The sequence below is a fragment of the Enhydra lutris genome, unplaced genomic scaffold, assembly GCF_002288905.1.
Source record: "Enhydra lutris kenyoni isolate GAN:26980312 unplaced genomic scaffold, ASM228890v2 scaffoldscaffold11, whole genome shotgun sequence".
Classification (NCBI taxonomy): Eukaryota; Metazoa; Chordata; class Mammalia; order Carnivora; family Mustelidae; genus Enhydra; species Enhydra lutris.
Genome location: NW_019154095.1, coordinates 18,428,634 through 18,456,440, shown reverse-complemented (window position 1 = coordinate 18,456,440; position 27,807 = coordinate 18,428,634). Strand labels below are relative to the sequence as shown.

The 27,807-nt window shown below is 36.7% G+C and overlaps 1 protein-coding gene across 1 annotated transcript; it reads left to right on the top strand.

The window, feature by feature from the left end:
- The first annotated feature begins 582 nt into the window (after positions 1–582).
- On the top strand, positions 583–26,453 carry LOC111144532 (3'-5' exoribonuclease 1). Its single transcript, XM_022498851.1, has 7 exons — positions 583–860; positions 5,186–5,364; positions 8,690–8,900; positions 12,586–12,669; positions 13,981–14,090; positions 16,099–16,213; positions 25,686–26,453. The coding sequence occupies exons 1-7, from the start codon at positions 753–755 to the stop codon at positions 25,926–25,928; spliced, it is 1,050 nt and encodes a 349-aa protein (XP_022354559.1). The 5' UTR covers positions 583–752; the 3' UTR covers positions 25,929–26,453.
- Positions 26,454–27,807: the final 1,354 nt, after the last annotated feature.

The window sequence follows — 27,807 nt, the reverse complement described above, 5'->3', positions numbered from 1 at the left end:
CTTTTCAACTCAGTTAAGGCCTCTGTCTGTCTTCCTAGGGAAACCCAAGGTTTGTTCGGAGTTCCCCTTCCCGGCACCTAACTAGAAATTGCTTTCGGGCAGAAAGCCATATAAGGTTCATCTTGTTTGCTTTTCTCTCAGGTCCAACAGTCCAGAACTTCCTATAGCCCAATGTCTGAGAACAGCTGTTTTAATATATTTTGCCCAAATATAGGTATTTTTTAACTAAGTCCAGTCCCATCTTCTTTTGCCAGATGCGGACGTCTTAAACTCCTCACGGAAAATGTAAAATTGTTGTAGAGATGTTTTTTGCCACGGTTAAAGTTCACCACTCTCCAGGGTACGCCTCGTTTTTCTCCTTAGGAAATACGGCGATGAGATCGTGTACTCCGGCGGTATCTTCCAGTGACTAGTCTAGGCTCTTGCGAAATGGCAAAAGACACTCGCGGGCTCGCCGCGCCACGACACCAACACCCATACTGTCCCGCGCGCGCCTCCCTCACTTTCTTCCTCCCTCCCGCGTCGGCCGACGCGCGAGCGTTCCCCGCGCGCCTGCTCACTGCGCCTGCGCGGCGTGTGGACGCCACACGCTCCCGGAAGTGGGAGGTGTCCCCTCGAGTTTGTGTGACCGCCGCCGCGGGAACGCGAGCCCGGTAATTTTTCAACGGAGAAAGGCGAGGCTTTCGGGCTTGGCCGAGTGAGAGTGAGCGAGTGTCGGGCTCCAGCCCCTCTCTTTTTACGTGACAGCCGGCATGGAGCGTGAGCGGAGCAGACAGCCTAGCAGCGAGGCCGTGGCTCCCGCGCGGCTGGAGTCGCCCCGGTCGGAGTGTGGGGAGGAGCCGCAGCATCCGAATCCCGAGGTGAGTCCGCCTGCTCCCGGCAGTCGGTGTCCGGCCCTTCCATATGCCCGCGTCCCTGTCTTCGAGGGTGTCCCGCAGAAACCTCAGCCTGCGTGCCCTTCCACCCCAGCCCCGGCAGCTTTCCCTGTCCCCACCTCGGGTACCATGGTTGTCACTGAGCCCCCTCTCGCCTGAATTACCCTCGGGATGTGAGGAAATGGTCAAGAAGAGAAGTGTGTGAACTGTGGTTTTATAAGCTCTGCTGGGAATTCTGCTCTGTGCGCGCTGTTGCTGTGGTCATTCTCTCCAGCCCTTATAGGTAATTGATAGGTTATGTTTTAAAAAGCGCACCCTGTGCTCTACGTATGTCATTTCTTAAGACCTGAAGCCCTTTGCCTCCCAGACTTCACAGAAGGTGGTTGTACCTGTTAGTTGGAGATTTTGCCCATTTGCTACTATTTCATGTCGACCTATCGTATCACTTATTTTCCATAATAATTTTAACAACTCATTGGTAGATCTTAGAGCAAAAACTTATTTATTCGTCCTGTTGGACAGAGATATAAATTATTGTTGACCAGCGCTGCAGATTGTAAAAAATACTAAAATTGGTTATTTCATTTCAGGAATGTATTTTGAGCACTTCCTAGAATGGGTACTTGCAGGAGGCGTCCTTGTTCTTGCTCTTGGATCTGGTTAAGGTCTTTATATAGTTGCTAGAATGATCTTAATAACATAAATCTGACTGGGTTTCTTCCCTTCCTAAGTTTTCAGTTTGCTGTCCTGCAAGACCTGGCTCCTGCCCCCAGTGCTGAATTCATCTCACACAGTTCTTCCCTTTTGCTCTCAGAGCTCCTGGCTTCATTGTTTTTTTTTTAGGGTGAATGGTCTTTTTCATTAAGGATCTTTGTATTTTCCCTTTGCCCTGCATGCTCTTCTTTGGGATCTTTGCATAGTTACTGCATTCTCTTTAAGATACTACTTTCAAAGAGGCCTTCCAGGCCCCTTCTCTCTAAAGAAACACTTTTCCACCCACTTCCCTCTTCAATCTGAGATCTTCATCATGTAAGTTGGTTTAGAAATATTGACTATACTTCATTATATTTGAAAGTCTTAAAACTTTGAGATATAGCGACTTAAAACTTAGGTCTATGTTCCAAATTGGTTTTAGTGACTCATATTTGTTAAAAACATATTGTTGGATACCATTAATAAATGGTGATAATTTTTTTTTTTCAATCTCAGAGTATTTTGTTGGAACTCAGCTAAGTACATTTTCATTATCCCTAATATCCATTGTTTTTGTAAAATAATAGGGGTTGCATTTTTATGTTTTTAAGCAAGTAGGTTCCAATTTCATCAGAACTCTTCTTTTGGAAGAATTTTAATCAAGCTAAATTATACTTCTAAGGTCTTTTTTTGTGTGTGTAGTTGCAGAAGTTTTTTTCTTTGTTTTGTAGATAATGCAGTTTTGGGCAATAAAATAATGAAAACATTCCCAAAATAACTATTTTTAAAATGTTCTTGCCACAGAGAAAAGTTTCTTTTTATCATGTTATTAAAACATATTTTATTTCATGTTGAAATAATAAGTTGTGTTTGTTAAAAGGAATCTTCTGAATTTCAAGCTATTAATCCCTTTCTCATCACAGAAAATGACAGCAATTTTGGAATACCTGTCTTGTAAATGAAAATATGTCACTTGAAGTCGAAAAACATTTTTAAGTACTTAAGGCAAGATAGTAAGCCTCTTTTTGGTATAAAAGATTTTTATAATCATTTCCCATAATGTAAGTATCTTCTTATTTGGGATAATATAAATCATACAGCCATTTACTTGAATACCGGAAAATTGCAGAATGCCACAACACCGAAAGTGAATTGCAGAATGCAGAATGCCACAACACCGGAAGCATTGCATTTCCTCCCCATACTATGGAATCTGTCCACCCTTTCCTCATTGTATGTCCAGGACTTTATGTGAAGTGGTTCAGGTGGACATAGACATTGGGGAGTATCAATCTATGTATTATTTAGTATCAATCTATGTATTATCAATCTATGTATTATTTAGTATATCAATCCATGCATTATTTAGTATCAATTATTTAGTAAACTAATTATGCGTTTTAGTAGATTAATAATACAGATGAGATTTTTAATATTTTCTTTCTGTCCCTTAGTGAATTGACTTGAGCACCTTTGGAAACCATTAGTGTAGACCTTAAATTTGGGAGAAGGCACTGATCACTGAGAACTGGACCCTGATGCCCTGAGCTTCACTGAAAGAGCTAGAGTTGGATCTGGGAGAGGAAGCAGATCTTCTGTTACAGAAATCACGATTTATAGCAAATTTACAAGAAGCCTTAGTGTTCTTTGTAGGTAATTTTTGTAGCTACAATCTTAGATAAGAATTAGGCAGGTGAATCAGAGAGAGAGGACTTAACCAAAGAGTAAATTTGCTTAAATTGACTGAGCCTTCTGTTTTGGTAGACAAACTGTTAACTCGCTGTTGACCTAAATTTTAACCTGACTGAAGATGAAGTTTAAAATTCAATGTAAATTTAAAGACATGAGATAAATTATCTTGATTAAATTCTAGTGATAAAATAGCTAGGTATTATAAATTTAACATATTATCAAAAGCTAGTTATTTCCTCAGTTTTAGTCAAAGATCAGTGTAATAAAGTTTTTTAAAGAATTTGTCAACAAGGAACTTCAATATAGTTACTCTTATTTATGGACAAGTCAGATATTGGGATTGCTGATATCTTCCTCTGACGAGATAGGAGTAATTCTTGAGTACTCTAGCATAATACCAAACATTGCATTTCTAGTAAATGTGTGTCATACTAAATTGAGAGCTTTGAGTGGGAAATAGTTCCTGACCATTAGGATTAGTGCTAAGTCAGGGTCTTTGGCCTTTCCATGGCTATCCTTTCTTAATCTGTCATTAAAGTTCATGTGGGGACAATGTGGTAAATTATAACTAAGTTAACAAATTTTAATATAGATTAATGGTAAGTTCCAAAGTCTTTTTGAAATTCTGAAACATACCTAATATTTGTGACGTTGCATTTGGAAAATAATTAACTTATAAATGGAACTCTGTTACTTAACATATTAATAAGTTGGGACTACCTGTGGAGTGATTATAGTTATGTTTTTTCATACAAAGATTTTGATTTAAGGAAAGAGGGAGGATTTATGATACAGTAACTGTAGTTCTTCTGAATAATTGGTACAATGTGAGTTTTAGAAATTGTGTGTTTTGAAACCGAATACATTTCCTCCTTTGCTTTGGGTTCTAGGAAGTTTTGAGCTAGATTTCTATCTAGTCCATTTTGTTTTTATATTGGGCAATTTCTGTTAAGTTAGTGAAATGAAGTCAGGTTAAAAACTTCTGTGGGGGCACCTGTGTGGCTCAGTCTCTTCAGTGTCAGACTCTTGATTTTGGCTCAGGTCATGATCTTAGGGTTGTGGAATCAAGCCCTGCATCAAGCTCTGCTCAGCGGAGGACTTTGTTTGATATTCTCTCTCTCCCTCTGCCCCTACCCTTCTCACACATGCTCATTCATGCTCTCTCTCTCAAATAAATAAAATCTTTTTAAAAAAATTCTCAGGAAGTCACTGACTTAAACATGCATAATGCTGTAAAAGGAAAAATTTGTTTGTAAATTGTAGATTGTCATTTGTGAAAAGGTCTGTTCTATAGTCTATGATACGGTAATAAAATTTCCATTAATTGCACAGTGGATATGGTGTTGGGAGCTGATATACATAATCTCATTTAATCCTTATAATAACCTTGTTTATTTTAAAACAGTTTTTAAAGATTTTATTTCTTTATTAGAGAGAGAGCTTACGGGGGGAGGGGGCAGAGGAAGAGGGACAAGCAGACTCCCTGCTGAGCAGGACACAGGGGAGCTGAAGTCAGATGCTTAGTCGACTGAGCTACCCAGGTACCCCTATAATAACCTTGTTTAAATACTGTTTACTATTACCAAATGCCAAGTGCCACTTGGAATAGTTATTATTATTCTTTATTTTATAGATAAGGAAACTGAAGATCAGAGGCTAATAAGTAACTATCCAAGGTCTTGCTGCTAGTAAATGGTCAGCTAAGGCTCTGTTTTGAAGTGCTCCCAATACCAGTGCTATTTTTACTTAGCTTCATTTCCTTTAAGAAATCTCATGACTCAGAATAGCAGGGTAAATTGTATTGGAAACACGTCTTTCTTCTTTCTGTGTACTTTTCATTGCATATGTAGCATGAATAGGCCTCAGGAGTTTGAATCTTTAAGTTGTTTTTATTAATTATATGCTGTACCTTTTTTTTTTGGTAGAATAAGCAACGATGTAGATTCGATGGCCAAGAAACAAAAGAGTCTATGTTCATTACCTCCAGTGCAAGTGATTTCAGTGACCCAGTTTACAAAGAGATTGCTATTACAAATGGATGCATTAATAGAATGAGTAAGGAAGAACTCAGAGCTAAACTTTCAGAATTCAAGCTTGAAACCAGGTAATTAAAAATAACTTTTTAAAAATTTAAAAGTAGTACATGTTCATTGTAGAAAATCTTGAGAACAATGAAAAACTAACAGTCATCTATAATCCTACCATAAAGAGATAGTCATTATTAACAATTCAGATAACAGCTGTAATTTACATTCTTAAAGTGTATTTATGTGCAACTTTGATTACTTCTGACAGTCTCTTAGGTGATAGACTAAGATTGCTGAGTTGAAGTCTGAATATTTTGACAATCTACCAATAATGTGTAGGAGTAGCTATCTTATTACTACATGTATTTTAAATCTTTTTAGTTACTCATTTGGTTGATGGTTAATTACATCTCATTAATGCGATTGGAGATATATGTGTGTGTGTGTGTGTGTGTGTGTGTGTGTGTATTATTTTGTGTTATTTTTATAAAGAGGGTTTCTTTCAAACCAGGTAATTTAAAAAAATCACTTACCAGGAAATATTTTTTCCTGTTTTAGTTTCTGAAAGTATGCAGAATGATAGTATATCTATGTTTAACTGTATATTAAAAGAGAAAATAATGCAGCTTAGCCAATTCTGTGTGTGTGTGTGTGTGTGTGTGTGTGTGTGTTCGGTGAGATGAATACAGACTCAGTTTTTTTTTTTAAAGATTTATTTATTTATTTGACAGAGAGAGAGATAACACAAATAGGCAGAAAGGCAGAGAGAAGGGGGGAAGCAGGCTCCCTGCTGAGCAGAGAGCCCAATGTGGGGCTCGATCCCAGGACCCTGAGACCATGACCTGAGCCGAGGCAGAGGCTTAACCCACTGAGCCACCCAGATGCCCCCATACTCAATTTTTAGTAATTTTTTGCAAATCAAATCACTTTATTTCAACTTGGGGCATGAGGTAAGAATGAGCTTTGGAATCCAGAAAAGCATGCTTATTTTTGATGGACAATTCAGTTGCCAGGCATTAATAAAAAAAATTGACTGCATGCAATAAATGTTATTTTTTATTGCATGCAATAAAAGTTATTGTTTCTGGGTCCTCCTGTATACTTTTTCTCTTTTAGGCAAGATTCCTCTTCTTTGCTTTGAAATAGAGCTTCACTACTTTTCAAAAGAGCACACATGTACTTTTTTCCCTTTTAGATTGTCTACATGATAACTTGTGAAGAAAGATTTTACTTCATTTCCCCCTGACTCTATGATGAAGATATAGCTTGTGAAGATTTTCTGAGCAAAATTTTTGTCGTTTCCAGAAGTGAAGATCACTTGCTTACTTGTGACCTTGCATGGCAGTTAGAGATCTAATTATATGTTTGTACATTTATTCAACTAGCACTTACTGGTTTCTAAGCACTGCACTGGGCATTAAAGTTATAAAAGTAAAACGGATATGTACGTTCCCCACTTTGGAAAGCAGACAGTCTTTTGGGAATACACACAGACAATCACAGTACAGTGTGACCAGTGCTGTGTTGGAGGTCTGGCCAAGCACAGCATGCAAATAAAGAAGAGAGTGTGTCTTAGGAATTCAGGAGTGATGATTGAATTGATAGGCCATACAGAAAAGGAATGGAGGGTAATTGAGGCAGAAGGAACTCAAAACTAATTTCTGTAGGTATGTTTTCTGCTAAATAATCCTGCTTTTTCATCAGCTATTGTATGACCAAAGTTACAAAACAAGAAAGCGTATCACATATTAGATAGTGGCTCATGCAGTGTTTTGTCTGCAGTGTTCGATGTACCATGGGGAGTGGGAGCATCTGAAGATGATACAGAAATGATAGGTCGTAGGCAAGTTGTGAAGGAACTGTATGCTGAAGTCTGTTTAACGTGTAAGTACAAGGGAGCCACTCAGGGTATTATAGCAGGAAATTGGCGTTAGTGGATAGTTCTCAAGTGGGGTAAAGAATGAAAAGGAGGGTTGTGGCGTTAGAAGCATTTGACAGAGTCCAGGGAGCTCATGGGAGCCATATCAGAGACAATTCAGGAGAAGCAGATTCGGAATTTTTTTCTGAGTTAGAATTGGCAAAAGTGGTGATTATTTGGATGTGGATGGCAAAGGAGTTATTAAAGACGACAAGTCTCTCCCTGGAGCACCTGGTTATTGTTCCTGTTGCCACTAGGTTTGCAGGCACCCCTTAAAGTAAGTGCAGCTTCTCCAAGAAAGAAAAAGAAATTAAGACGAAGGAATCCAGAGCTGCCCCATGACACAGAGGTCACTCACAGCACCTTAATATGAAGGGGCTTAAGGGATTTCCCTCCTAGATTTTGGTAATTTAGAAAATCTCAAGCAAATAAACATATTAAAACATTTTGCCTTAAAGCAATTGGTTGTCAGTATTCTTATGAATAGGATTCCTTTTCATTGGTAGTTTAGAAAGGAAAATAAAAGATTAAAATTTTTTTTAATAGTCACTAATCAGTGATGTGACCAAAATTCCCGAGTTGTTGCTGCGCACTAATTACCATTTAGATCCTCTTATTTTTACTGCCATTTTGTATATATGAACTGTTAACATAAAGACTCAAACAAGTAACACTGAAAGAAGTCAGCACTGGTCATGGCTTTTAATTTTTAGAAGTACATATAGTTTGAAGAACATGACCACCATTACCAACCATTGTTATCTCTTTAGAGCAACCCTTTCTCCACCCACCAGTTGTGAAACATATACTTTGAAAATACCTATAATCTCCTGAAATGAATTCTACTCATGGTAAATGAAGAAACCTACTTCCAGTTAAGAACCTACAGAGTATGACAAAGTTCTTCTAGAAGTGTTTTATACTAGGATATCTTCTAAATGAGTTTTCCTAGTTAAGTAGCTAATAGACATTCAACTTTACATACTAGGCTCATAGAGCTTTCATAATCATATGGATATCTTAGTTGTTTAACCTATAAAAGCCAAAAGAAAGGTATGAGACAACATAAATGTTCCATATACCTGAATGTCCTTACTCTGAAATTTGTGTTTTGGCCCACAGAATAGTTCAACGTTAATTTCAGTTTTTGTAATGTGTGTATCATCTTGGTGTATAAGGCAATGCGGCTTTGTAGGTGGTGTACGCTAACCAGGCTTATGGTGTGAAATACTAGAATAGGAGAAAGCTCTTATGTACTACAAAAATGAAAAGTTACTTGGGAAGGAAAATACTGATGCTGTATTACATTTGATTTTAATTCTTTGCTAATTTAGCCTTAAGTCTTGCTTTCTTCACATTTATTTTAGCTAACGTTTGCTAAATTATGCTGCGACTGTCAGTGTTCCACACAGTGCCAACAGGTAAGACTTCAGATTCGTGATGGTAAAATTCCCTGAGAGTTCATTTTCTTCTTCTTTCCTTAGAGGAGTAAAGGATGTGCTAAAGAAAAGGCTGAAAAACTATTACAAGAAGCAGAAGCTCATGTTGAAAGAGGGCAGTTGTTCCGACAGCTACTACGACTACATTTGTATCATTGATTTCGAAGCCACTTGTGAAGAAGGCAACCCACCTGAATTTATACATGAAATAATTGAATTTCCTGTGGTTTTACTGAATACCCATACCTTAGAAATAGTAAGTGAATTGTTGTATTTCAGTTTTATTCTTAGCAGCAACTCTCCTGGGGTTCTCAGTAGAGCAGGCATCTCATTTGCTATTTTAAAGCTAGAATGAGAATTCCAAAGTTTCAGTTTTATTCTTAGCAGCAACTCTCCTGGGGTTCTCAGTAGAGCAGGCATCTCATTTGCTATTTTAAAGCTAGAATGAGAATTCCAAAGTGGGCTGTTTGCTCTTGTGTACTTCGTATCAGCTTGATTGATAGAAAAGCTGTAATGAAATAATTTCAGAGGCTACTTCTCTCCTTTTCCAACAGCTAAAATTATAGTGGTTTTTTTTTCCCGTTTGCTTGGAACACATACTTGGCTGGCCGTCAGAATCTCCTAGGGAGGGGGGGGAAATGCCTGGCTCTCATCCCAGAGGTTCTGATTTAGTTGTTCTGTGGTGGAACCCCTGATATCAGCATGTTTTTAAAGCTTCTTAGTTGACATGCAGTCTGGGTTGAGAACTGGCGCTATAGATGACTGTATATGCTGTGATCTCTAAAAATGGCAAATTATGGAAATCACCTTTCAACTTAGAACTGGCCATCTTTCCAGTGAGAAGTCTAGGGTGCGATGACACTCCTAAACCTTGGCCTCAAGACCTATAATGTATGTGCTTTACGTACTTGCTGTCACTGCACTATTAGTTCAGGAAGTCAGCAGGAATTCCCCAGATACTACTCTTTGCCGTGTAAAATCCGAGCAAGGTTGTATCAGCATCTCATCCATCCAGAGGTTGTATCAGCATCTCATCCATCCAGAAGTTACTTCTGTGCTGTTCCCCAGTTGGCACCAACACGTTGGGAGCAAGTATAAAAAGGCTTATGTATTAAAATGCATAGATCTTTTTCGTAGTGTTGCTCAGAGCCTCTTAGTTATAATCAGATTATTAATGTAATTTCCTTGTCCAAAGAAGATTAAAGTCAATAAATTAAAAGGAAAAATGACAGCTGTGAAGGTAATAATCTTGTATAACTCACCAGATTCCACTTTCTCTTTCTTACTCAAGGACATTACTCTTGCAATTCTTTTCTCTCATTTAGACAGTAATGATTTATTGCTTTCTACTGTATTGTTCCCATCACATACAGACCTGTTACTTTTCACACCATGAAAAGCTTTCACTCTATGCCACTTCCCTGCCAGCTACCCTATTCGTTTGTTCTAAGGTACCTACTGCTGTTTCCTCTCATTCTCTCTTAAATCCACACTGTCTTCAATCCCATCACTCCATTAAAATCACTCATTAGTGTCATCTTGGATCTCTACCTAAGTCTTGGTGTGAGAGACCACTCTGTCCTTGAAACATTTTTTGCAAGTGACTATCAGTACACTTCATTCTCTTGATTTGTCTCCAGTGTTACTCAGTTCAAAACCTAGGAATCATCCTTGACTCCTGTTTCTCTCCCATCATACATCCAGACCAACAGCGACTCCCGTTTGCTCTGCCTTCAGAATACATACAGAACCCGGCCACTTAACTGCAGCGCTATGACTGTAGTCTGAGCCCCCGAATTTCTTGTCTGGATTTACTGCATTCACCCTCAAACTGGTCTCTGTTTCCTTCCATGTCTCCTACAGCCAATTCTCAACATAGTGGCTAGAGTGATCCTAAAAAAGTCAAATCATTTCCCCTCTCTGCTTAAACCTTTAACCTTTAGTGGCTTTCCATTTAACTCAGTAAAAGCCATTTTCTTTAACATGAGCTATCTTCTCATTACCTCCGATCATGCCATATTGACCTGCTTGCCATTTCTCAGAAATGCCAGGCATTTCTACCCCCTCACCTTCCAGGGCTTTAGTTCTAATTCCTTTCCTCCAGAGGTTTTGCTGCTAGTTCCTCCCTCCCTCTCTTCCTTCCAGGCCTTTCTTAGTTCTCACCTTCTGCATAAAGGTGATGACCTATTTAATAGTGTAGCTGAACCCCCCCCCATTTTTCTGATCCCACTTACCTGCTCTACTTTATGTTTAATAACCCTCATCACCTGTTAATTTACTATGTAATTTACTTAAGTTATTGCTAAATATTTGGTCAACAAGTGCATAGTTCTTCTCTATAGCGTCATTCTGATAAAAGTGTTAAATACTGATTAAAGTTTTATTAATAGTGTGTTTAATATTACCTGCCTGTATTGGGAAGGGAAGTTGCAGCATATTTTTGAAAGGTTTTCATTGAAAATTATAAAAATATTGATACTTGAAAAGTTTTCATTTATCTATGAAATTCAATTAAGTAAAATTTTTCCTTCTGCAGTGTGTTTGGTAACTAAAGAGCATCTGACTTTTGAAGTTCAAACATTCTTTGTTCTTTAATTTTGCTCTTTTATAATAATAATCTTTATAACTCATTGGCTTCATACACTTGTGTGAAGAAAGAATTTATTATTGGGAAATAAAACATTTACTTCTCTTAATTTTTTAATTTTCTGTCACAAAAAATATTCTTTGTCTTTTTCTCTGCATCTACCTGGTATTAATGATTGCTGTCTTTAGGCTTTGAAATTGTCATTAAGTTTTAACAAGTGACTTAGCATGTTCTAGTTTAGGGAGGCAGTATTAGGTTAGAGGAAAATTTGCACTTTGAGATCTGAGCTTGGTGATAACAGTACTGGCCTACGAGTTCATAGAGTTGTCGTGATTATAAGATGGGAAGGCAAGCGTGAAGGCTTCTCGAAGAGGTTAAAATTGCTACAGAAATATAATATTATCACCCTTTAAACTACTCCATCTCATGTTTAATTTTGACTATTCAGTATTCAGTTTATTAGAATCAATATAAAAATTAAGGAGTAGTCAAGAGAAGATGAGAGAGTAGTACTCTAGAGCTAATTTTTTATAACTAAAGATTGGCATTTCCTCAAAGAATTTATTATTATTTAAAAAGCTGTAACTTGAAGTTGAGGTTGCATTATTAAGCTTTACGATTTCAAATGTTATGAGCAAAATTATCAACATTTTGCTTCTCAAGAAAATATTTAACCTTTGGTTTGAACACTTGCTTTTAGATACTTGCCTTATCTTAAAATTTTTTTTGAGATTTATTTATTTTAGATAGAGAGTGCACCCATGTGCACACACAAGTGGGGGAGGGGCAGAAGGAGAGGATCTCCAGCAGGCTCCATGCTCAGTGTAGAGCCAGATATGGGGCTTAATCCCACGACCCATGAGATCATGACCTGAGCTGAAATGACGAGTCAGTTGCTTAACAACTGAGCCACCCAGGCACCCCATCTTAAATTTTTTTTATTTTTTGAAGATTTATTTATTTGAGAGAGAGAGAGTGTGTGTGCGCATGTGAGTGGGGAGAGGGGCAGAGGGAGAGAATCTCAAGCAAACTCTTCACTGAGAAGGGAGCCCCACTTGGGGCTGGATATCATGACCCGTGAAATCACACCTGATGCAAAACCAAGAGTTGGATGCTTAACTGACTGAGCCAGCCAGGTGCCACTCTTAAAATTTTTTAAACTATAAAATAATTAAAATTAAAGTGCTTTGGGAGTAGAGAATTATCCTTAAATTGTTAAAATTCTAGAAAGGGCTATACCATGAGCACCTATGAAATTATAGTCTTCCGTAGCTTAATGTTTTATGTATTTTGTGTCCTGTTTCTGAAGTCATAGAAAATACTTTAACTTGTTCTCCTTGTTCTTCCCTTGTAGGAAGATACATTCCAGCAGTATGTGAGACCAGAGATTAACACACAACTTTCTGATTTCTGCATCAACCTAACTGGAATTACTCAGGTTCTAATTCTATGTTCCTTTTTCTAGAGTTTGAAAGAAGTTCTGAAATTAGGTTTTATTTCATAGTTTAAAAAATCATTATTATTGTAAACAAATTAATATGGTACTTTCCTTACTTGGTGAAGATTTTTCAGATTATACTATTAAAAAAGTAGAAAAGCAAATTTTATACCTGGTAAAATCTTTCTCAGCCTTTCCTCTTAAGGACTTGTAGTGATAAAACTAAAGGCTGCATTTATTTAGATCATTAGTAAAGCAAGTGTGACCTTGATGGACTTGGAGAGGAAGTTTGGAAATGTATCTCTTTATAACCTGACTGGATACATAGCTTAATGTTTTTTTAAGTCTCTGACTTTTTATTGTATTCTAATTGCTCTTTGTTCATTAATTTGGTTCCTTTATTCATTTACTCATTCACTCAACAAGTATTTCAGTGCCTTCTACAGTGGTTGCCAGGGTACTGGGGATACAGAGGTGGTCAAGTCAATCTCCTTGGCTCACTCAACAATTTATAATCAGGAGGACAGACACACTAAACCAGTGGTGACCATATGGTTAGGAAGACTGACAAGTCAGTGTTTTATCTGGGTATTGTGGGTATCTTATGGCAGAGGAAATAGAGAGCCGGCTAGTGTCAGACTTCTCAAGTTAGTGAACTTGGGCTGAATCATGATAGCTCAATGGGCAAGAAAGCATAGTGTGGCATTTCAGGTTTACACTACCGATAGCTCAGCTGTGTACGGACTGGTAAGAAAGTGGTTGAAAATAAAATGGTAGGCAGAGGGAGGCCACACCATGAAGAGTCTATGTGTCTTATCCTGAAAGCCCTGGGGGATGTTTGGAGGATTTTAAGTATGGAAGTGATGTGATGGATCAATTTAGGAAGATCAGTCTGGCAGCGGTGTGTCATCTGCTGTGGAAAGATCTGAGCTTTGAGATAGGGAGACCATGGTAGTGGGCCATGGCTTTTAGCTGGGAGATTTCCCTTTTTTTCACTCTGGAGAAATAGTAAGCCACTGGATTGAGATCTTAAAAAAAAAAAAAAAAGAAACACCGGGGATGATCTCAGATCTTAATTTTGGGAGGATTACATACTTAAGTTGAAAGCGTCCCTAATGCCTGGCTGGGAACAATTTTTTATTATTTTAAAAATGAAATGTTAGGTGGACCTCAGCTAAGGAAATCATGTAGAATTTAAAATATCATAGATAAGACTTTCTCTTCGTTTTCCTTTTGACGTTTCTGTTTGGGTATTTGCAGGACTACATGTAGCTACTCTTATTTTTATAAATTTTACTTTTATATCCTCAGGATCAGGTAGACAGAGCTGATACCTTCCCTCAGGTACTAAAAAAAGTAATTGACTGGATGAAATTGAAGGAATTAGGAACAAAGTATAAATATTGCATATTGACAGATGGGTGAGTATTTAGGAAAATTATCTTTTTTATCTACTTTTTTTAAAGATGAAAGATGTTCATATCCACTTAACTTTTAGAATAACCACAAGAAAATATTTTCTGATAATTCTGGGGTCTCCCACAAGAGACCGTATTTTTCCTTTCACATTCTTATTTCCACTTCAACTTTGTGTTGTTTTCTTTTTTCTACTTAAGCTTTGCATCCTAAGGATCAAAAAAAGAGGAGGGAAAGAATGATAATAGTTTAATCCAGAACTAGATTCCTAGGGAAAAATAAATATTACTATGTAAAACTAAAATGACTTTACTAAAGTCAGTTTTTATCGTGACACTTCCTTGCTCAAAGACGTCCAAACTCTTCAGTCTGGCTTTCAGCGTTCTCTCAGCTAACCCACCCACCTGGGTAGCCTGATCCAACTGCCATTCTTGTCCACTCTGTGCATGCTGGCCATGAATCACGTGGTGTATCCTTTCTCTGTGCACGTACTTCTGCTCTCCTCTCTACTGGAAGGCTCTCTTCCTTTCCTACTACTGTATTATTATTCAAAGCCCTTCTTTTGTTTTACTCCATATACTACAACTCACAAGGATCATCTTTTTTTTTTTTGATGTCTTATAGTCTGTATATCTGAGCCATTTGTGCTGCCATCTAAGTATTCTGATATCTAAACTTTATGTAAGACTTGTTTGCAGGGAGATTAAAAATGCTTTCAGAGTAAGAGCTTCTGCTAGTTGAATGTCTTCCCTAACGCTTCCTATAGTCTGGACTCAGAATGTGTGCTCAGAAGCATTCGTTGGATGGAAAGCTTAGAGGAAAGATCGGGAGGGTTGAAACAAGGATTACAGGCACTGTGCCAGGGCAACTCCTATACCACGATGCTATTAAGATTGGAGAAGGAAGTCCCGATCAACTTGTCTTTCAAACTGTGGACAGATTTATACACTAAAACTGAGATGTCACTTAAATCTCTTACATCACTTGCAGTTTAGTGTCCCTTACATAGGAAACAAAGCATTGGGTGTAGTCACATTATAATTTTGTTTAAAAATAGAAATCAGAGAAAACTTTTGGAAGACCTCTTTGGAAATCTGTTGATTTTAAATGTGAATGAGCAATGTTCCTGGTCAGGAATATAGGTGTTTCTGTCATAACACAGTATGTGTGATTCTATAAATTATGTATGTGTGATTCCTCACATTCTGGGACATGGCTCATACCTCCAGAAATAATTTGGACAGCTCAGAGTTAAGGGAAGTTACCTCAGAGGTTATTATAAACGCACAGAAGCAGTAGGATCCTGGGAACAAGCACTCGTTTTTAAATTTTTTTTAAAAATATAGCTGAAAGTACTCTCAGCACTGTAGCAGCTGAATTGAGAACTTTTTTCTTTCCTGCTGAAGGTTATAATTTGTACGGCTGTTGTATCACCTCCCTTCCCTAGGAAAAAACCATGTGTGAACCAACACAATTTCCATATTATACAATCAGTATTTTCCTACTTAACTACATAAGTTGATTAGTGTCATAGAAACATAACGCTGTAACAGAGCAAATTGTATTCTCACCATTTAATACAGGCTACTTTCGTCTTTCAAATATTTTGTTCATTTGTTTTTTGTTTTATTTTGTTTCAAAGCATACCCTCAAAAAACTTTCTAATACAGTAAATCTAGCATTAAAAGTAAGCTTAGCAGTGTTATTTTAGGATTGTGAAAAAATAATCAGCAAGATAGAGGTCTGCCCGATTAATCAGAACCTTGCAAGTGATCATGATTAGCCTAGTAAGATTCGTTTATGAAGGAAGTCTGATATACCTGACTTCTACTTTCCTTTGTTGTTTATTTTTGAATTAGTATTTTGGAAGTAGGTTAATTTTGTAAGCTCGTTGATGTGTGTGAATATCAAAAAGGTGACATGTAAATAAAAAACAATTAGAATGACTTCAAACAGTAGACCAGTAGAGCATTTATTTTATCATTTTTCTACCCCTGTTTTTGATTTTACAAGTTCGTGGGATATGAGTAAGTTCCTGAACATTCAGTGCCGGCTAAGCAGGCTCAAATATCCTCCTTTTGCTAAAAAGTGGATCAATATTCGAAAGTCATATGGAAACTTTTACAAGGTAAAATTTCTCTGTATTATTGATTATACTGCTCTTAATGATGAATTTATTACATTTTGCTTTTATGGTAAGTTGTGATTTACTAGGTGCTCTTCGCAGGAAAAGGCCATATACTTTAGTTCTAAGTTTTTATAATCCAAACATGAGGATGATTATATGAATTTAGGAAGTTGAGCTATTTTTCTTTTAATCCATTATCATTATTTGAATAGGTTAACTGTAAGTACATGAGCTTTAGGAGAGGCTTGAAATTGTGGGGGTATTCAGTATGTGAACTGTTTGTGGAACAAATGCTCCCCACTGAGCTTTAATTTTATCAAAGTTAATACATATGTGTGGTGTAAATTTTTAAAGTAGTACTACAAGGCTTATGAAAAATGGCATTCATCCACTATGGCCTTCACCAGTATTGGTCCTTATTCTCCTTACTCTCCTGAGGCAAACACTTTCAACTTTTTGTAGCTATTTCTTCCAGTATTTACCTTCATACTTCTAAATGATATGTTTATCCTATTTCTTGAATTTTCAGTTTGAGTTATATATGGAGTCCTACAATGGAAGATGATATTTAGCTCTGTATGAAAGCCGTCATACCCGCATGTCCTTCCCCTCTATGTGTCTTCTTAATTAGTTACATTATCTTTATAAGCAAATCATTATTCAGTGCTTACGTTCTTGTAGCGATGGAGAGTGTTCACCACTTCTCCCGAGATTTTTACAAGTGCCTTCAGTTGTTTTCTTATCCTGTTACTTTCCATTCAAGCTGTAAATCATTCTCCGTATTCAAAACACTTAGTGGTCTGTTTTCTTTCTTTGTCCTTTTCTTTCTTTTTCTTTTTTCCTTCCTTCCTTCCTTTCTTCCTTTTCCTTTTTCCTTGGAGGCTACCTTCCTATAGCTTTTAATTCTGTTCTAATCTGAACTATTTGTTCTTCAGGCTTCTTCTAAAGTCATCCTAAGAGATTCTTTCCTTGCTTCTCTGTCATGTTTTAGACTTTGTGTCAGCTTCTTTTACAACCTCATCTTGGTGAAGCAAATCCTAAAGTAATTTCATGAGAAAAGGTACTGTCCCTTAAAAACATTTTTTGTAATTTTCCCATTTTTAAAAGCTGAGAAATATACATACAGAAAAGTGGAGTTTGATTGTTTTAAAGTGAAATCCCTTGTAACTTCCACTCTCTTAATTCCTTTCCTTTCTCCCAGAGCCCTCCACCACCCCCCCCCATATAGTTCACACTTTCATGGAAATCATTTTCTTGTTTTTCCTTAAAGCTTTAATATTTATGTGTCTATCTTATACTATATAGTTTACTTTTGCATCTTTTTGAACATGGTATAATTAACATTGTACTGGCTATATTGTTCATTTTGCTTTTTTTCTCAAGATTGTGCTTGAGATTCGTTGATGTTGCGTATGTAGCTGCTGTTAGTTTATTTTATTGCTGTGGAGAATTTCATTGTGTGAATATGTAGTAGTTTGTTTATCTGTCCTACTTTGGCCAATTTTGGGACTTTTAGATACAGTGTTGCCATAAACATTCCTGCACATGTCTTCTGGCACCTTTGTGCACTCATTGCTCCAGGGTATAAACCTACTAGTAGAATTGCTTGTTCATAGGATATGTGCATCATTGCCGTTAGGTAATGCAAAAATAGTTTTCTGATTTGTACTCTCCCCAGAAGAGTGGATGAACTTAAAATTGCTCCACATCTTTGCCAGCATCTGGTATTGCCAGACATTTTAAATGTTTATATATTTGGTGAATGTGGGATGCCATCTCATTAAGGTTCTAATTTGCATTTGCCTAATTACTCATGACTTGGAGCCTGAGCTTGTTTTCTTATGGTTCTTAGTCATGCGAATTTATTTTGTGAAATCCCTGTTTAAGTCTTCCCATTTTAAAAAATTGGGTGGTCTGTCCTTTTGTAATTGTAGATTACAATTTGTGATTGTTTATAGATATTTATCTTGGATAATAGTCTTTTGATTATATTTGGTAATTTTTTTTCCTTTTCTGTGAATTTATCTTTTCACTTATTTTGTGATCTTTTTCAAAAAAAAATCTGTTATGGATAATTACAAATATATGCAAAAGTTGACAAGTGTAATAAGCCCTCATGACCCAGTTTTAACAGGCCAGTTTTAATAGGTATAAGCTCATGGCCAGCCTTGTTTCATCTGCATCTCTACCCACTTTTCCCTTTCCTTACTCTTTTGAAGCCAATCTCAAATGTTACTTCCTTTTTTTTTTTTTTTTTTTAAGATTTTATTTATGTGACAGACAGATCATAAGTGGGCAGAGAGGCAGGCGGAGAGAGAGGGGAAGGCAGGCTCCCCACCTAGCAGAGAGTCTGCCTGACTCAGGGCTTGATCCCGGGACCCTGAGATCATGACCTGAGCCGAAGGCAGAGGCCCAACCCACTGAGCCACCCAGGCACCCCTCAAATGTTATTTCATTTGATCTGTAAACATTTCATTATGTAGCTCCAAAAAACAAGGAACTGTTTTAAAAAACATAACCATCACACCATTATCACACTTAGAAAATAATCAACCATAATTCCTTAATATCATCAAGTGGCTATAGCTTTCTTTTTAAGTTTAATTTAATTAGTTAATTTTAAAAATTGAAGTATAGTTGACATTTATTAGTTTCAGGCATACAACATAGTGATTGGACAGTTCTGTACATTATGCCATGCTCACCACAGTGTGTCACCGTTTGCTAGCATATGTTGTTACAGTTATTATTGACTGTATCCCTGTGCTGTACTTTTCATCCCCATGCCTTTTTTTATAACTGGGGTTTATACCTCTTAATTCCCTTCACCTCTTTTTTTTTCCTTTTACCTTTTGTGATTTGAATCCGGATCTGAATAAGGTCCACACATTTAAAGTTGGTTGACATGTCTCTTTTAAGTTTTTTAATCTCTAAATTCGTTTTCCACCTCCTTTTTTCCTCTGGCAATTTATTATTATTTATTTTTTTTTTTTTTTAAAGAAATGGAGCCATTTTGGGATGCCTGGGTGGCTCAGTTGGTTAGGTGTCTGCCTTTGGTTCAGGTTCTGATCCCAAAGTCCTGTGATCAAATCCCACAAAGTTGGGGAGGGGTCATTGCTCAGCAGGGAGCATGCTTCTTCCTCTGCCTGCCACTCCCCCTGCTTGTGTGCTCGCTCTCTCTCTCTCTCTCTCTCTCTGTGTCTGACAAATAAATAAAATCTTTAAAAAAAAAAGAAAAAGAAATGGAGCCATTTTTCCATTTTCCCAGTCTGGATTTTGCTAATTGTGTCCTGTGATATTAATTCAAATGCCTCTACTCTGTTTCTTTCTTTCTTTTTTTTTAAGATTTTATTTATTTATTTAACAGAGACACAGCGAGAGTGAGAACACAAGCAGGGGAGTGGGAGAGGCAAAGGTAGGCTTCCTGCCAAGCAGGAAGCCCGATGTGGGGCTCAGTCCCAGGACCCTGAGATCATGACCTGAGCCAAAGGAAGATGCTTTAAGACTGAGCCATGCAGGCACCCCACATCCTCTGTGTTTCATGTAAATTGTAGGGGCTCAGTCATCTTTAGGTTTGCTTTTTTTTTTGCTATACCTCCCAGGCAACAATGCATTCTTACATTAGGGTGTCTTTCTCAAACCTTTAACTCTATTTATTTTAAGGATAATTACTAATAATTAATAAAACCATAAAATAATTTTTAAGTCTGCATAAAAACATCCACAGCTCACAATACATCACAATACATGGAGTGTTCAGAAAGTTGTAGGTATATAGTAAGGTAATAACATTGTCAAGTGCTCTTTTGTATATAGTATTTTTTTTGTGGATCTGTTTATGTTGACCAATTTATTAGGCTGCTCTTCTCTTTTTTCTTTTTTAAAGATTATATTTATTTATTTGCCCGAGAGAGAGCGAGCAAGAGTGCACAAGCAGAGGGAGTGGCAGGCAGAGGGAGAAGCAGGGTCTCTCTGCTCAGAAAGGATAGGATGCTCTTTCTATATGGTTTTCCCCTATTCATAATAGTTATCAACTTTAATGCCAGTTAGTGGAAGTTGAGGAAATGTAACCTTTTTCTTTTTAAAATGTTGCCTTCTTTTGTTTTGTTTTGTTTTCCTTATTTAAGTAGGCCTAAAAGTCTTAACACAAATTTTTTCTGTGTAGGATGCTACTGGTGTATAGTCTTCGGTATGTACAAAGTGTTCTTTCTCCTTTTTAAAACTATAGAAATGACTTTTTACCCACTCTTTCTTGGGAGTGGAGATAGATCATTAAATTTGAAATTATCTCTTTCCTTTTTGTATGTTTAAGAAACTTACAGGGCAAGCATAATACTTTTCTCTTTAATAGCTGGCTTAAACTTACAGTGGGTTTGATTTTTCTGTAAGTAAGCTGAAACAATATGAATAAAAATACAGGCTACAGATGCAATTTTATACCAGATTTTAGGAAATAAACTTATTTATCTATGGCATGATCATACTCAAATGTAGGTTCAGCATTTACAAAATCATACAAACATGTTTATTTTTTTAGTAGTTTTGTATATGCATTAAAATGTTATTTTTGAAGTATAAGTAAAGAATGAAATATGCTTTGGGAAGGTGAAAGCGATGTTTGTTTTTGTTCTTTTGTTTTTGTCTTTTTATTTTCCTGTACAAATACTCAGTTCTGGGTTGGATTTGAGTTAAGTTCTCATGGATTTCGTTTTCCACTGGAAATAGACAACTTCTGCCTGTGTTCTTCATCTTGTTAAATAAGAGGCTTACTTACACATACAAAAGGTTGAAAGCTGTGGCAAAATGTTCGTTGCTTTTCTGTGAGTGACTAGACCCTCTTCTTCTTTTTTTTTTTAAGATTTTTTATTTATTTATTTGACAGAGATCACAAGTAGGCAGAGAAGCAGGCAGAGAGAGACAGAGGAGGAAGCAGGCTCCCTGCTGAGCAGAGAGCCCGATGCTGGGCTCCATCCCAGGACCGTGGGATCATGACCTGAGCCGAAGGCAGAGGCTTTAACCCACTGAGCCACCCAGGCGCCCCTAGACCCTCTTCTTATGCAGAAATTGCAGCTCTTCTAAAGGCAGATCAGTAACTCTCATCTCTACAGTATGATCAGACCGTGCGTTACAGAGCTCTTTTCAGAGTCAGGTTCTGTGGCCAAGCAGAAGATTTTGAGAAAGGTTGTTGTTGTTGTTGTTGTTTTGTTTGTTTTTGTTTGTTTGTTTGTTTGTTTTTTTACCTAGCTATACTCTGTGTTCAATGGGAAGAAAAATACTGTCTAATTTTCTACAGTTTTTCCAGATGGCTTTCAGTAGGTCTTGAGACTCGCAAATAACTTTCTCACTGCCAAGCCCAAGCAAAAGTGTGAACATTTCATGTTTTTGTTTTTTTTTTTTTTGCAATGTGATTTTTCCAAAGACTTAATTTTCTTCAAAATCCAAGAATCTTGTCACTGGAAGTTAAATGTTTTCTACAGGGTCTTACAGAGATTTCTTCAATTGGTTTCTGTAATGAAAATGTCTAGGCTAGTTTTTGTAGCCCTTCTTCAAACCACTCAGCAAATTTTGGCCTACTGTTTTCCTCCCATTCACTTTTCAAGTTAGACATCTTGCCGGGAACTTTTCTTTGCCAGGCCAGAGGAAGTGTGAAGTTTATGTGTTCTTTATCCAGGTTTTCACACAGCTATTAAATTTTAGACATGATCGAGTGAATTGGTCTTTGTTTAACAGAGTTAATCACTTTGCTGGCACTGTCCAGGACTTTTCATGTTAACTCTGATTCATTTTATGGTAAAATATGCATAACAAATTTACCATTTAGCCATTAAGTACACAGTTCAGTGTCAAAAAGAACATTCATACTGTCATGGAACCATCACTGCCATTCGTTTCCAGGGCTTTTTCATCTTCCAAACCTGAAACTATACCTTTTAAAAAGGGACTCTCTGTCCCCCTTCCTTTGGCCCCTGGTAACCACCATTCTGCTTTCTGTCTTTGAATTGTACCACTCTAGGTATCTCGAGTAACTGGAATCATACAGTATATTGTCCTTTTGTTCTTGGCATATTTCACTTAGCATAATATCTTCAAGATTCAGACATGTGGTAGCATGTGTCAGAATTTCCTTCCTTTGTAAAGCTAAATAATAATTCCATTGTTTGAGAAGCTCCTTCCTTTTGAAGGTAGAATAATATTTCATTAGATTTATATCCCATTTTGTTTATCCCTTCATCTTCTGTAGACAGGTGGGTTCTTCCACCTTTCGGCTGTTGTAAATAATGCTCCAGTGAATGTGGGTGTGCAAATAACTGAGTCCCTGCTTTCAGTTCTTTGGGTACATACCCAGAAGTGGAATTGGATCATATGGTAGTTCTGTGTTTAATTTTTTGAGGAACTTCCATGTCACAGCTACAGCACCATTTTATATTCTCACCAGCAATGCACAAGGGTTCCAGTTTCTCTGCATCCTTGCCAACACTTAGTTTCCATTTTCTTGCCTTTTTTTTTTTTTTTTTTTTTTAAATAATGGCCATCTAATGGGTTTGGAGTGGTATCTCATTGTGGTATAAATTTGTACTTCCAGAATGATTAGTAATGTTGAGCAGTTTTTTGTGAACTTATCAGCTAGTTGTACGTATCTGGAGATATGTCTGTTCAAGTCCTTTGACCAGTTTGAAATCAAGTAGTTTTGTTTGTTTTTTTTTTTTTAACTATTATCGTTGAGTTTTAGGAATTCTTTTTTTTTTTTAAGATTTTATTTGAGAGAGCAAGCATGAGCACTGGCAGTGTAGAGGGAGAGGGAGAAAAAGACGGCCCGCCAAGCACTGAACCTAAGGTCAGGACTCAAACCCAGGACCCTTGGGGTCATGACCTGAGCTGAAGGCAGATGTTTAACCAACTGAGCTATTCAGGCGCCCAGGAATTCTTTATATTTCTGGATATTAATCCTTTTTCAGATCTGTGATTTCCAAATATTTTCTTCCATCTGTTGGCTGCTTTTCTCTGTTGATAGTGTGCCCTTTGAGATACAAAAGTTTTAAATTTTCATGAAGTCCAGTTTATCTGGTTTTTCTTTTGTTGCCTCTGCTTTTGGTGTTATATCCGAGAAACCATTGCCAAATTCAGTGTCATGAAACTTCTCCTGTAGGTTTTCTTCTAAGACTTTTAGAGTTTGGACTTAGGTTTAGGTTTTGATCCATTTTGAGTTAATGTTTTATTGTTTTGCATTTATAGATTATGTTAGATTGATAGCTGAACAATATTAAATCTTTCAATTTATGAACACAGATGTCTTCCCATTTATACTGTCTTTAATTTCTTTCAGCAACATTTTTTAGTTTTTGATGTACAAGTCTTTCACATCTTTGGTTAAAATTTTTTTTTTTTGCTACTGAAATGGAATTGTTTTCTTAATTTCCTTTTTTGGATTCTACATTATTAGTTTATAGAAATGCACCTGATTTTTCTGTATTGATTTTGTACCCTATGACTTTGCTGTCTTTGCTTATTAGTTCTGACAATTTTTTGGTGGAATCTTAAGGACTTTCTCCATATAAGATCATGACAGCTGCCAACAAAGATCACTTTACTTCTTCCTTTCCAATTCAGATCTCTTTTATTTCTTTTTCATGCCTACTTGTTCTGGTTAGAATTTCTGATGTTATTTTGAATGGAAGTGGTAAAAGTGAGCATCCCTATCTTGTTCCTGATCCTAGAGGAAAAGCTTTCAGCCTTCTTACCATGATGTTCACTCTAAATTTTTTTATTTGGACTTTATTATTTTGAGGTAGTTTCTTTCTATTCCTGGTTTGTTGAGAATCTTCTCATGAAAGAATGTTTAATCTTGTCAAATGGCTTTCTGCATCAGCTGAGGTGATCATGTGTTTCTTCCTTCATTCTGTTAATGTGGTTTGTTACATTGATTATTTTTTGTATGTTGAACCATTCTTACTTTCCAAGAATAAATCTCACTTGGTCGTGGTGTATAATTCATTTAATATGCTGCTGAATTTGGTTTGCTAGTATTGTTGAGGATTTTTACATCAATATTTATAAGGGATAATGGTCTCAAGTTTTCTTGTAGTGTCTTTGGCCTCGATATCAGGATAATGCCAAGCTTATCAAATGATTTAGGAAATGTTTCTTCCTCTTCAGTTTTTTGCAAGAGTTTGAGAAGGATTAGTATTAAGACTTATTTAAATGTTTTTGTAGAATTCACCATCGAAGCCATCAAGTTCTGGGCTTCTCTTTGTTGGGAGGTTTTTGATTACCAGTTCAGTCCTCTTTACTTACTGTAGGTCTGTTCAGGTTTTGTTTTCTTCAGGATTCAGTCTTGGTAGGTTGTGTGTGTCTAGGAATAGTTCAATTCACCTAAGTTGTCCAACATGTTGGAAAAGCACATTTTTCTAGGTGATACTTAATGAAAGGACCAGAATGCATTATGGTATTACAGTTTAGGATAATTATTAATTTTTATCATGGTGCTTTTATATCATTTGCTTTGTGATTCTCCCAATAACCCAGTGAATAAGGAGTATAACTGTTAGTCTTATTTTACAGATGAAGAAGCCAAGACCCTAAGGTGTATAGGTGACATATAGCTATGCAAACTACAGAATGTAAAACTTAACATGTGTAGTAGATAGAATAGTGGTTCTCAAAAGTGGAGGGGCATATTGGAATTTGGGGAGTGAGATTTTTACATTTACCAAATTGGAGCAGGTGTTTAAATAGTGGTTCTCAAAAGTGGAGGGGCATATTGGAAATTTGGGGAGTGAGATTTTTACATTTACCAAATTGGAGCAGGTGTTTAAGTACCACATGATAATTTCTTTCATGCTGGATCTTCATTATCTTCAGTCATAGAAAGGCTGGATGAGTTTGTTTGTTTGTTTGTTTGTTTTTTGGTGTATCTGTCTAAGGAGTCTGTCAATACATTATATACCATATATGTATATGGTGTATAATACATTATACACTGTAATACATTATAGTAAAATACCATGGAAAAGAATGTTTGGATTAAAATGGTAGAGCTTTGGGGTGCTTGGGTGGCTCAGTTGTCTGAGTGTCTGACTCTTGATCTTGGTTCAGGTCTTGAACTCAGGGTTGTGAGTTCAAGCACCATGTTAGGCTCCACACTGGATGGGGAACCTACTTTTAAAAAAAATGGTAGAGCTTCAACTTAGATATCCAGAACAATACATTTCCTTTCATAAATGTGATTTGTCAAATTACAGAACTGCAAACTCTTTAGATGTCTTGAGGATTCTACCTATTTATATGTATTTTCATTTATAACTTGAGAATTTTTTTAAAGTTCTGAAGGTTTAAATTATTTATTTGCTTCATTTGACTAAGAGTACTTGCCTTTTGCCTAACTTTAGCTGTTATCATTAATTTTTATTTTCTTATTTTTCACAATGGCTTACAGAAAACTAAAGAATTATTTACTAAGCTGTTTATTTTCCAGGTTCCTAGAAGCCAAACCAAATTGACAATAATGCTTGAAAAGCTAGGAATGGATTATGATGGGCGGCCTCACAGTGGTCTTGACGACTCTAAGAACATTGCCCGAATAGCAGTTCGAATGCTTCAAGATGGATGTGAACTCCGAATTAATGAGAAAATGCATGCAGGACAGCTAATGAGTGTGTCTTCTTCGTTACCAATAGAGGGCACTCCAGCTCCACAAATGCCGCATTCTAGAAAATAACAGCATTTTTGCCCTTTGCCCACAGATCATTCACTCTAACCGGAGTTGCTACAAAGAGGTAGCAGGTGAATACTTAATAAATTAGTCCTGTGGTGCAATATTTAAGCACCTTAAACATTTACATTCTTACTACAGTTATATATAAATGCGTGTGAACAGATTCTGTGGGGAGGGCATATTGAATTTTTTGTCACCAGCACTTTTGATATGAGCAGTATTTGTTACACAGTAACAGTTCCTGCTTAGAATTGACTTTTTAAATTTAAGGTGTCCAAGACGTGTTCCTTTTGGTTTTAAAATGCAAAGGCTTACTGGCGCTCTCCTTGAATGTAATATCTTATTGATATTAAGATATATAGTGTATTTCTATATTAACATCATTAGATCAAGTCGTTTCTTACAGTGCAGGAGAGATTGGAAAGCCTTATCTAGGCTTTGGGTTTTAAGACTATCACAGTCCTTTTGATTTTTGAATTCTGTATGTGAAGTTCAGCTGTGCATGGTGAATTTCATAAAGTACTTGGTACACATATCTGCCTACATTTCTTTTCAATTTGTAGTTGGAAGACTTGTGGTAGATTATAGGGTCTTGTTAAGAAGTCAGTTACTGATGAGGTTAATGGAAAGTCAGAAGGAAATACCATTTAAAGGAATATAAGGGCTGTAGCTCAGACTTTATCATACATAAACATATCACTGGGGTTCTTTGGACTTCATTTTTTGATTCCCCTCCCTCTTGTGACATACATCTACCCTAATTCTTAAATCTAAGAGACCGTGCTTTGATATAGACTAAGAATAGGGTCACCACTTAATTTTGCATTTGTATTCAACATTATGAATAAGATTAATAAAGTCAAATAATGCTTTTTAACATCTTATGTTTTTATTACAGGTTGGTTTTACATAGTGAGTGACCACTGAATCTTGATAGTTAATTCTTAACTAATTCTAAAAACGTAAGTGGGTTTATGGAGTTGAAAAAGCAAAACTCTTACCTAGATGATAAAAACATTTTCTGAATTGAATTTCCCCCTATAGCTTTCATGAACAATTTGCCTCTTCTCTTTTCCTTTCTATTAGTAGTTGTGATGCTACTTTATTTTAACGATTTACATATTAACTAAATGACTTTTATAGAGGCTTCCAACCCTGGTGCATAGGAAAAAAGGAGGCATTTTTCTTGGTCTGAGAATTCTCTCCCCAGTGCTGTAAAAAGAATGGATTTGCCTTTGAGCGGTAGTTGTAGAATAAGAGTAAAGACTAACAAGTGGATAACAGAAGGCACAAGGGATGTGATGCCCTTAGACAAACTGATATGGATTATAGTAAAACAAGGAAATCTAGATGTTTTATATTTATGCAGTAAACTTTGGGGGTGAAATGGATGTATGCTGAGATTTTTGTGAATCCTAAATAGCACCATAAAATATACTGTAAAGTATTGCTGTAAGTTTCAAAGAATTTCCTTCAAATCCTTACTGAGTTGCTGGGCTAGGGCAGAGCTGTAGAGAACAACAAATCACTGTTGAGATGTGGATGCCAGGAAGTCCACTGGCACTCTTTTGAGGTGATTTTTTCCCACGTAGCCACCTTAACCTTAGAATTCAAATTTGTGCCACAGCAAAACCATTAATTAATTATCTGTTGCCAGCTTCTGTCGTTGCTACTTAACAGCTGAAATTGCAGTGGAGAAATCTGAAAATGTCAAGGAAATATTGCTTCTCGTGTTGTTTGTTTTTAAATCAGACTTCTAATTTCTGTGCCAATTTGTCCTTTTTATGAAATAACCCAAGTACCAACATCCAAGTACCTAAGTCCTATTGTATTTCTTTTTAAGATCTTCAGCCTTACAAGCTGTCAACGTCCTTTTGGCTCT

Bases quoted from the DNA above. Each gene is read 5' to 3' on its own strand.
- LOC111144532 (XM_022498851.1), top strand. From the start codon at position 753: ATGGAGCGTGAGCGGAGCAGACAGCCTAGCAGCGAGGCCGTGGCTCCC. The intron at 12,670-13,980 runs GTTCTAATTCTA...TTATATCCTCAG, and splicing joins ACCTAACTGGAATTACTCAG to GATCAGGTAGACAGAGCTGA. The intron at 14,091-16,098 runs GTGAGTATTTAG...TGATTTTACAAG, and splicing joins TATTGCATATTGACAGATGG to TTCGTGGGATATGAGTAAGT.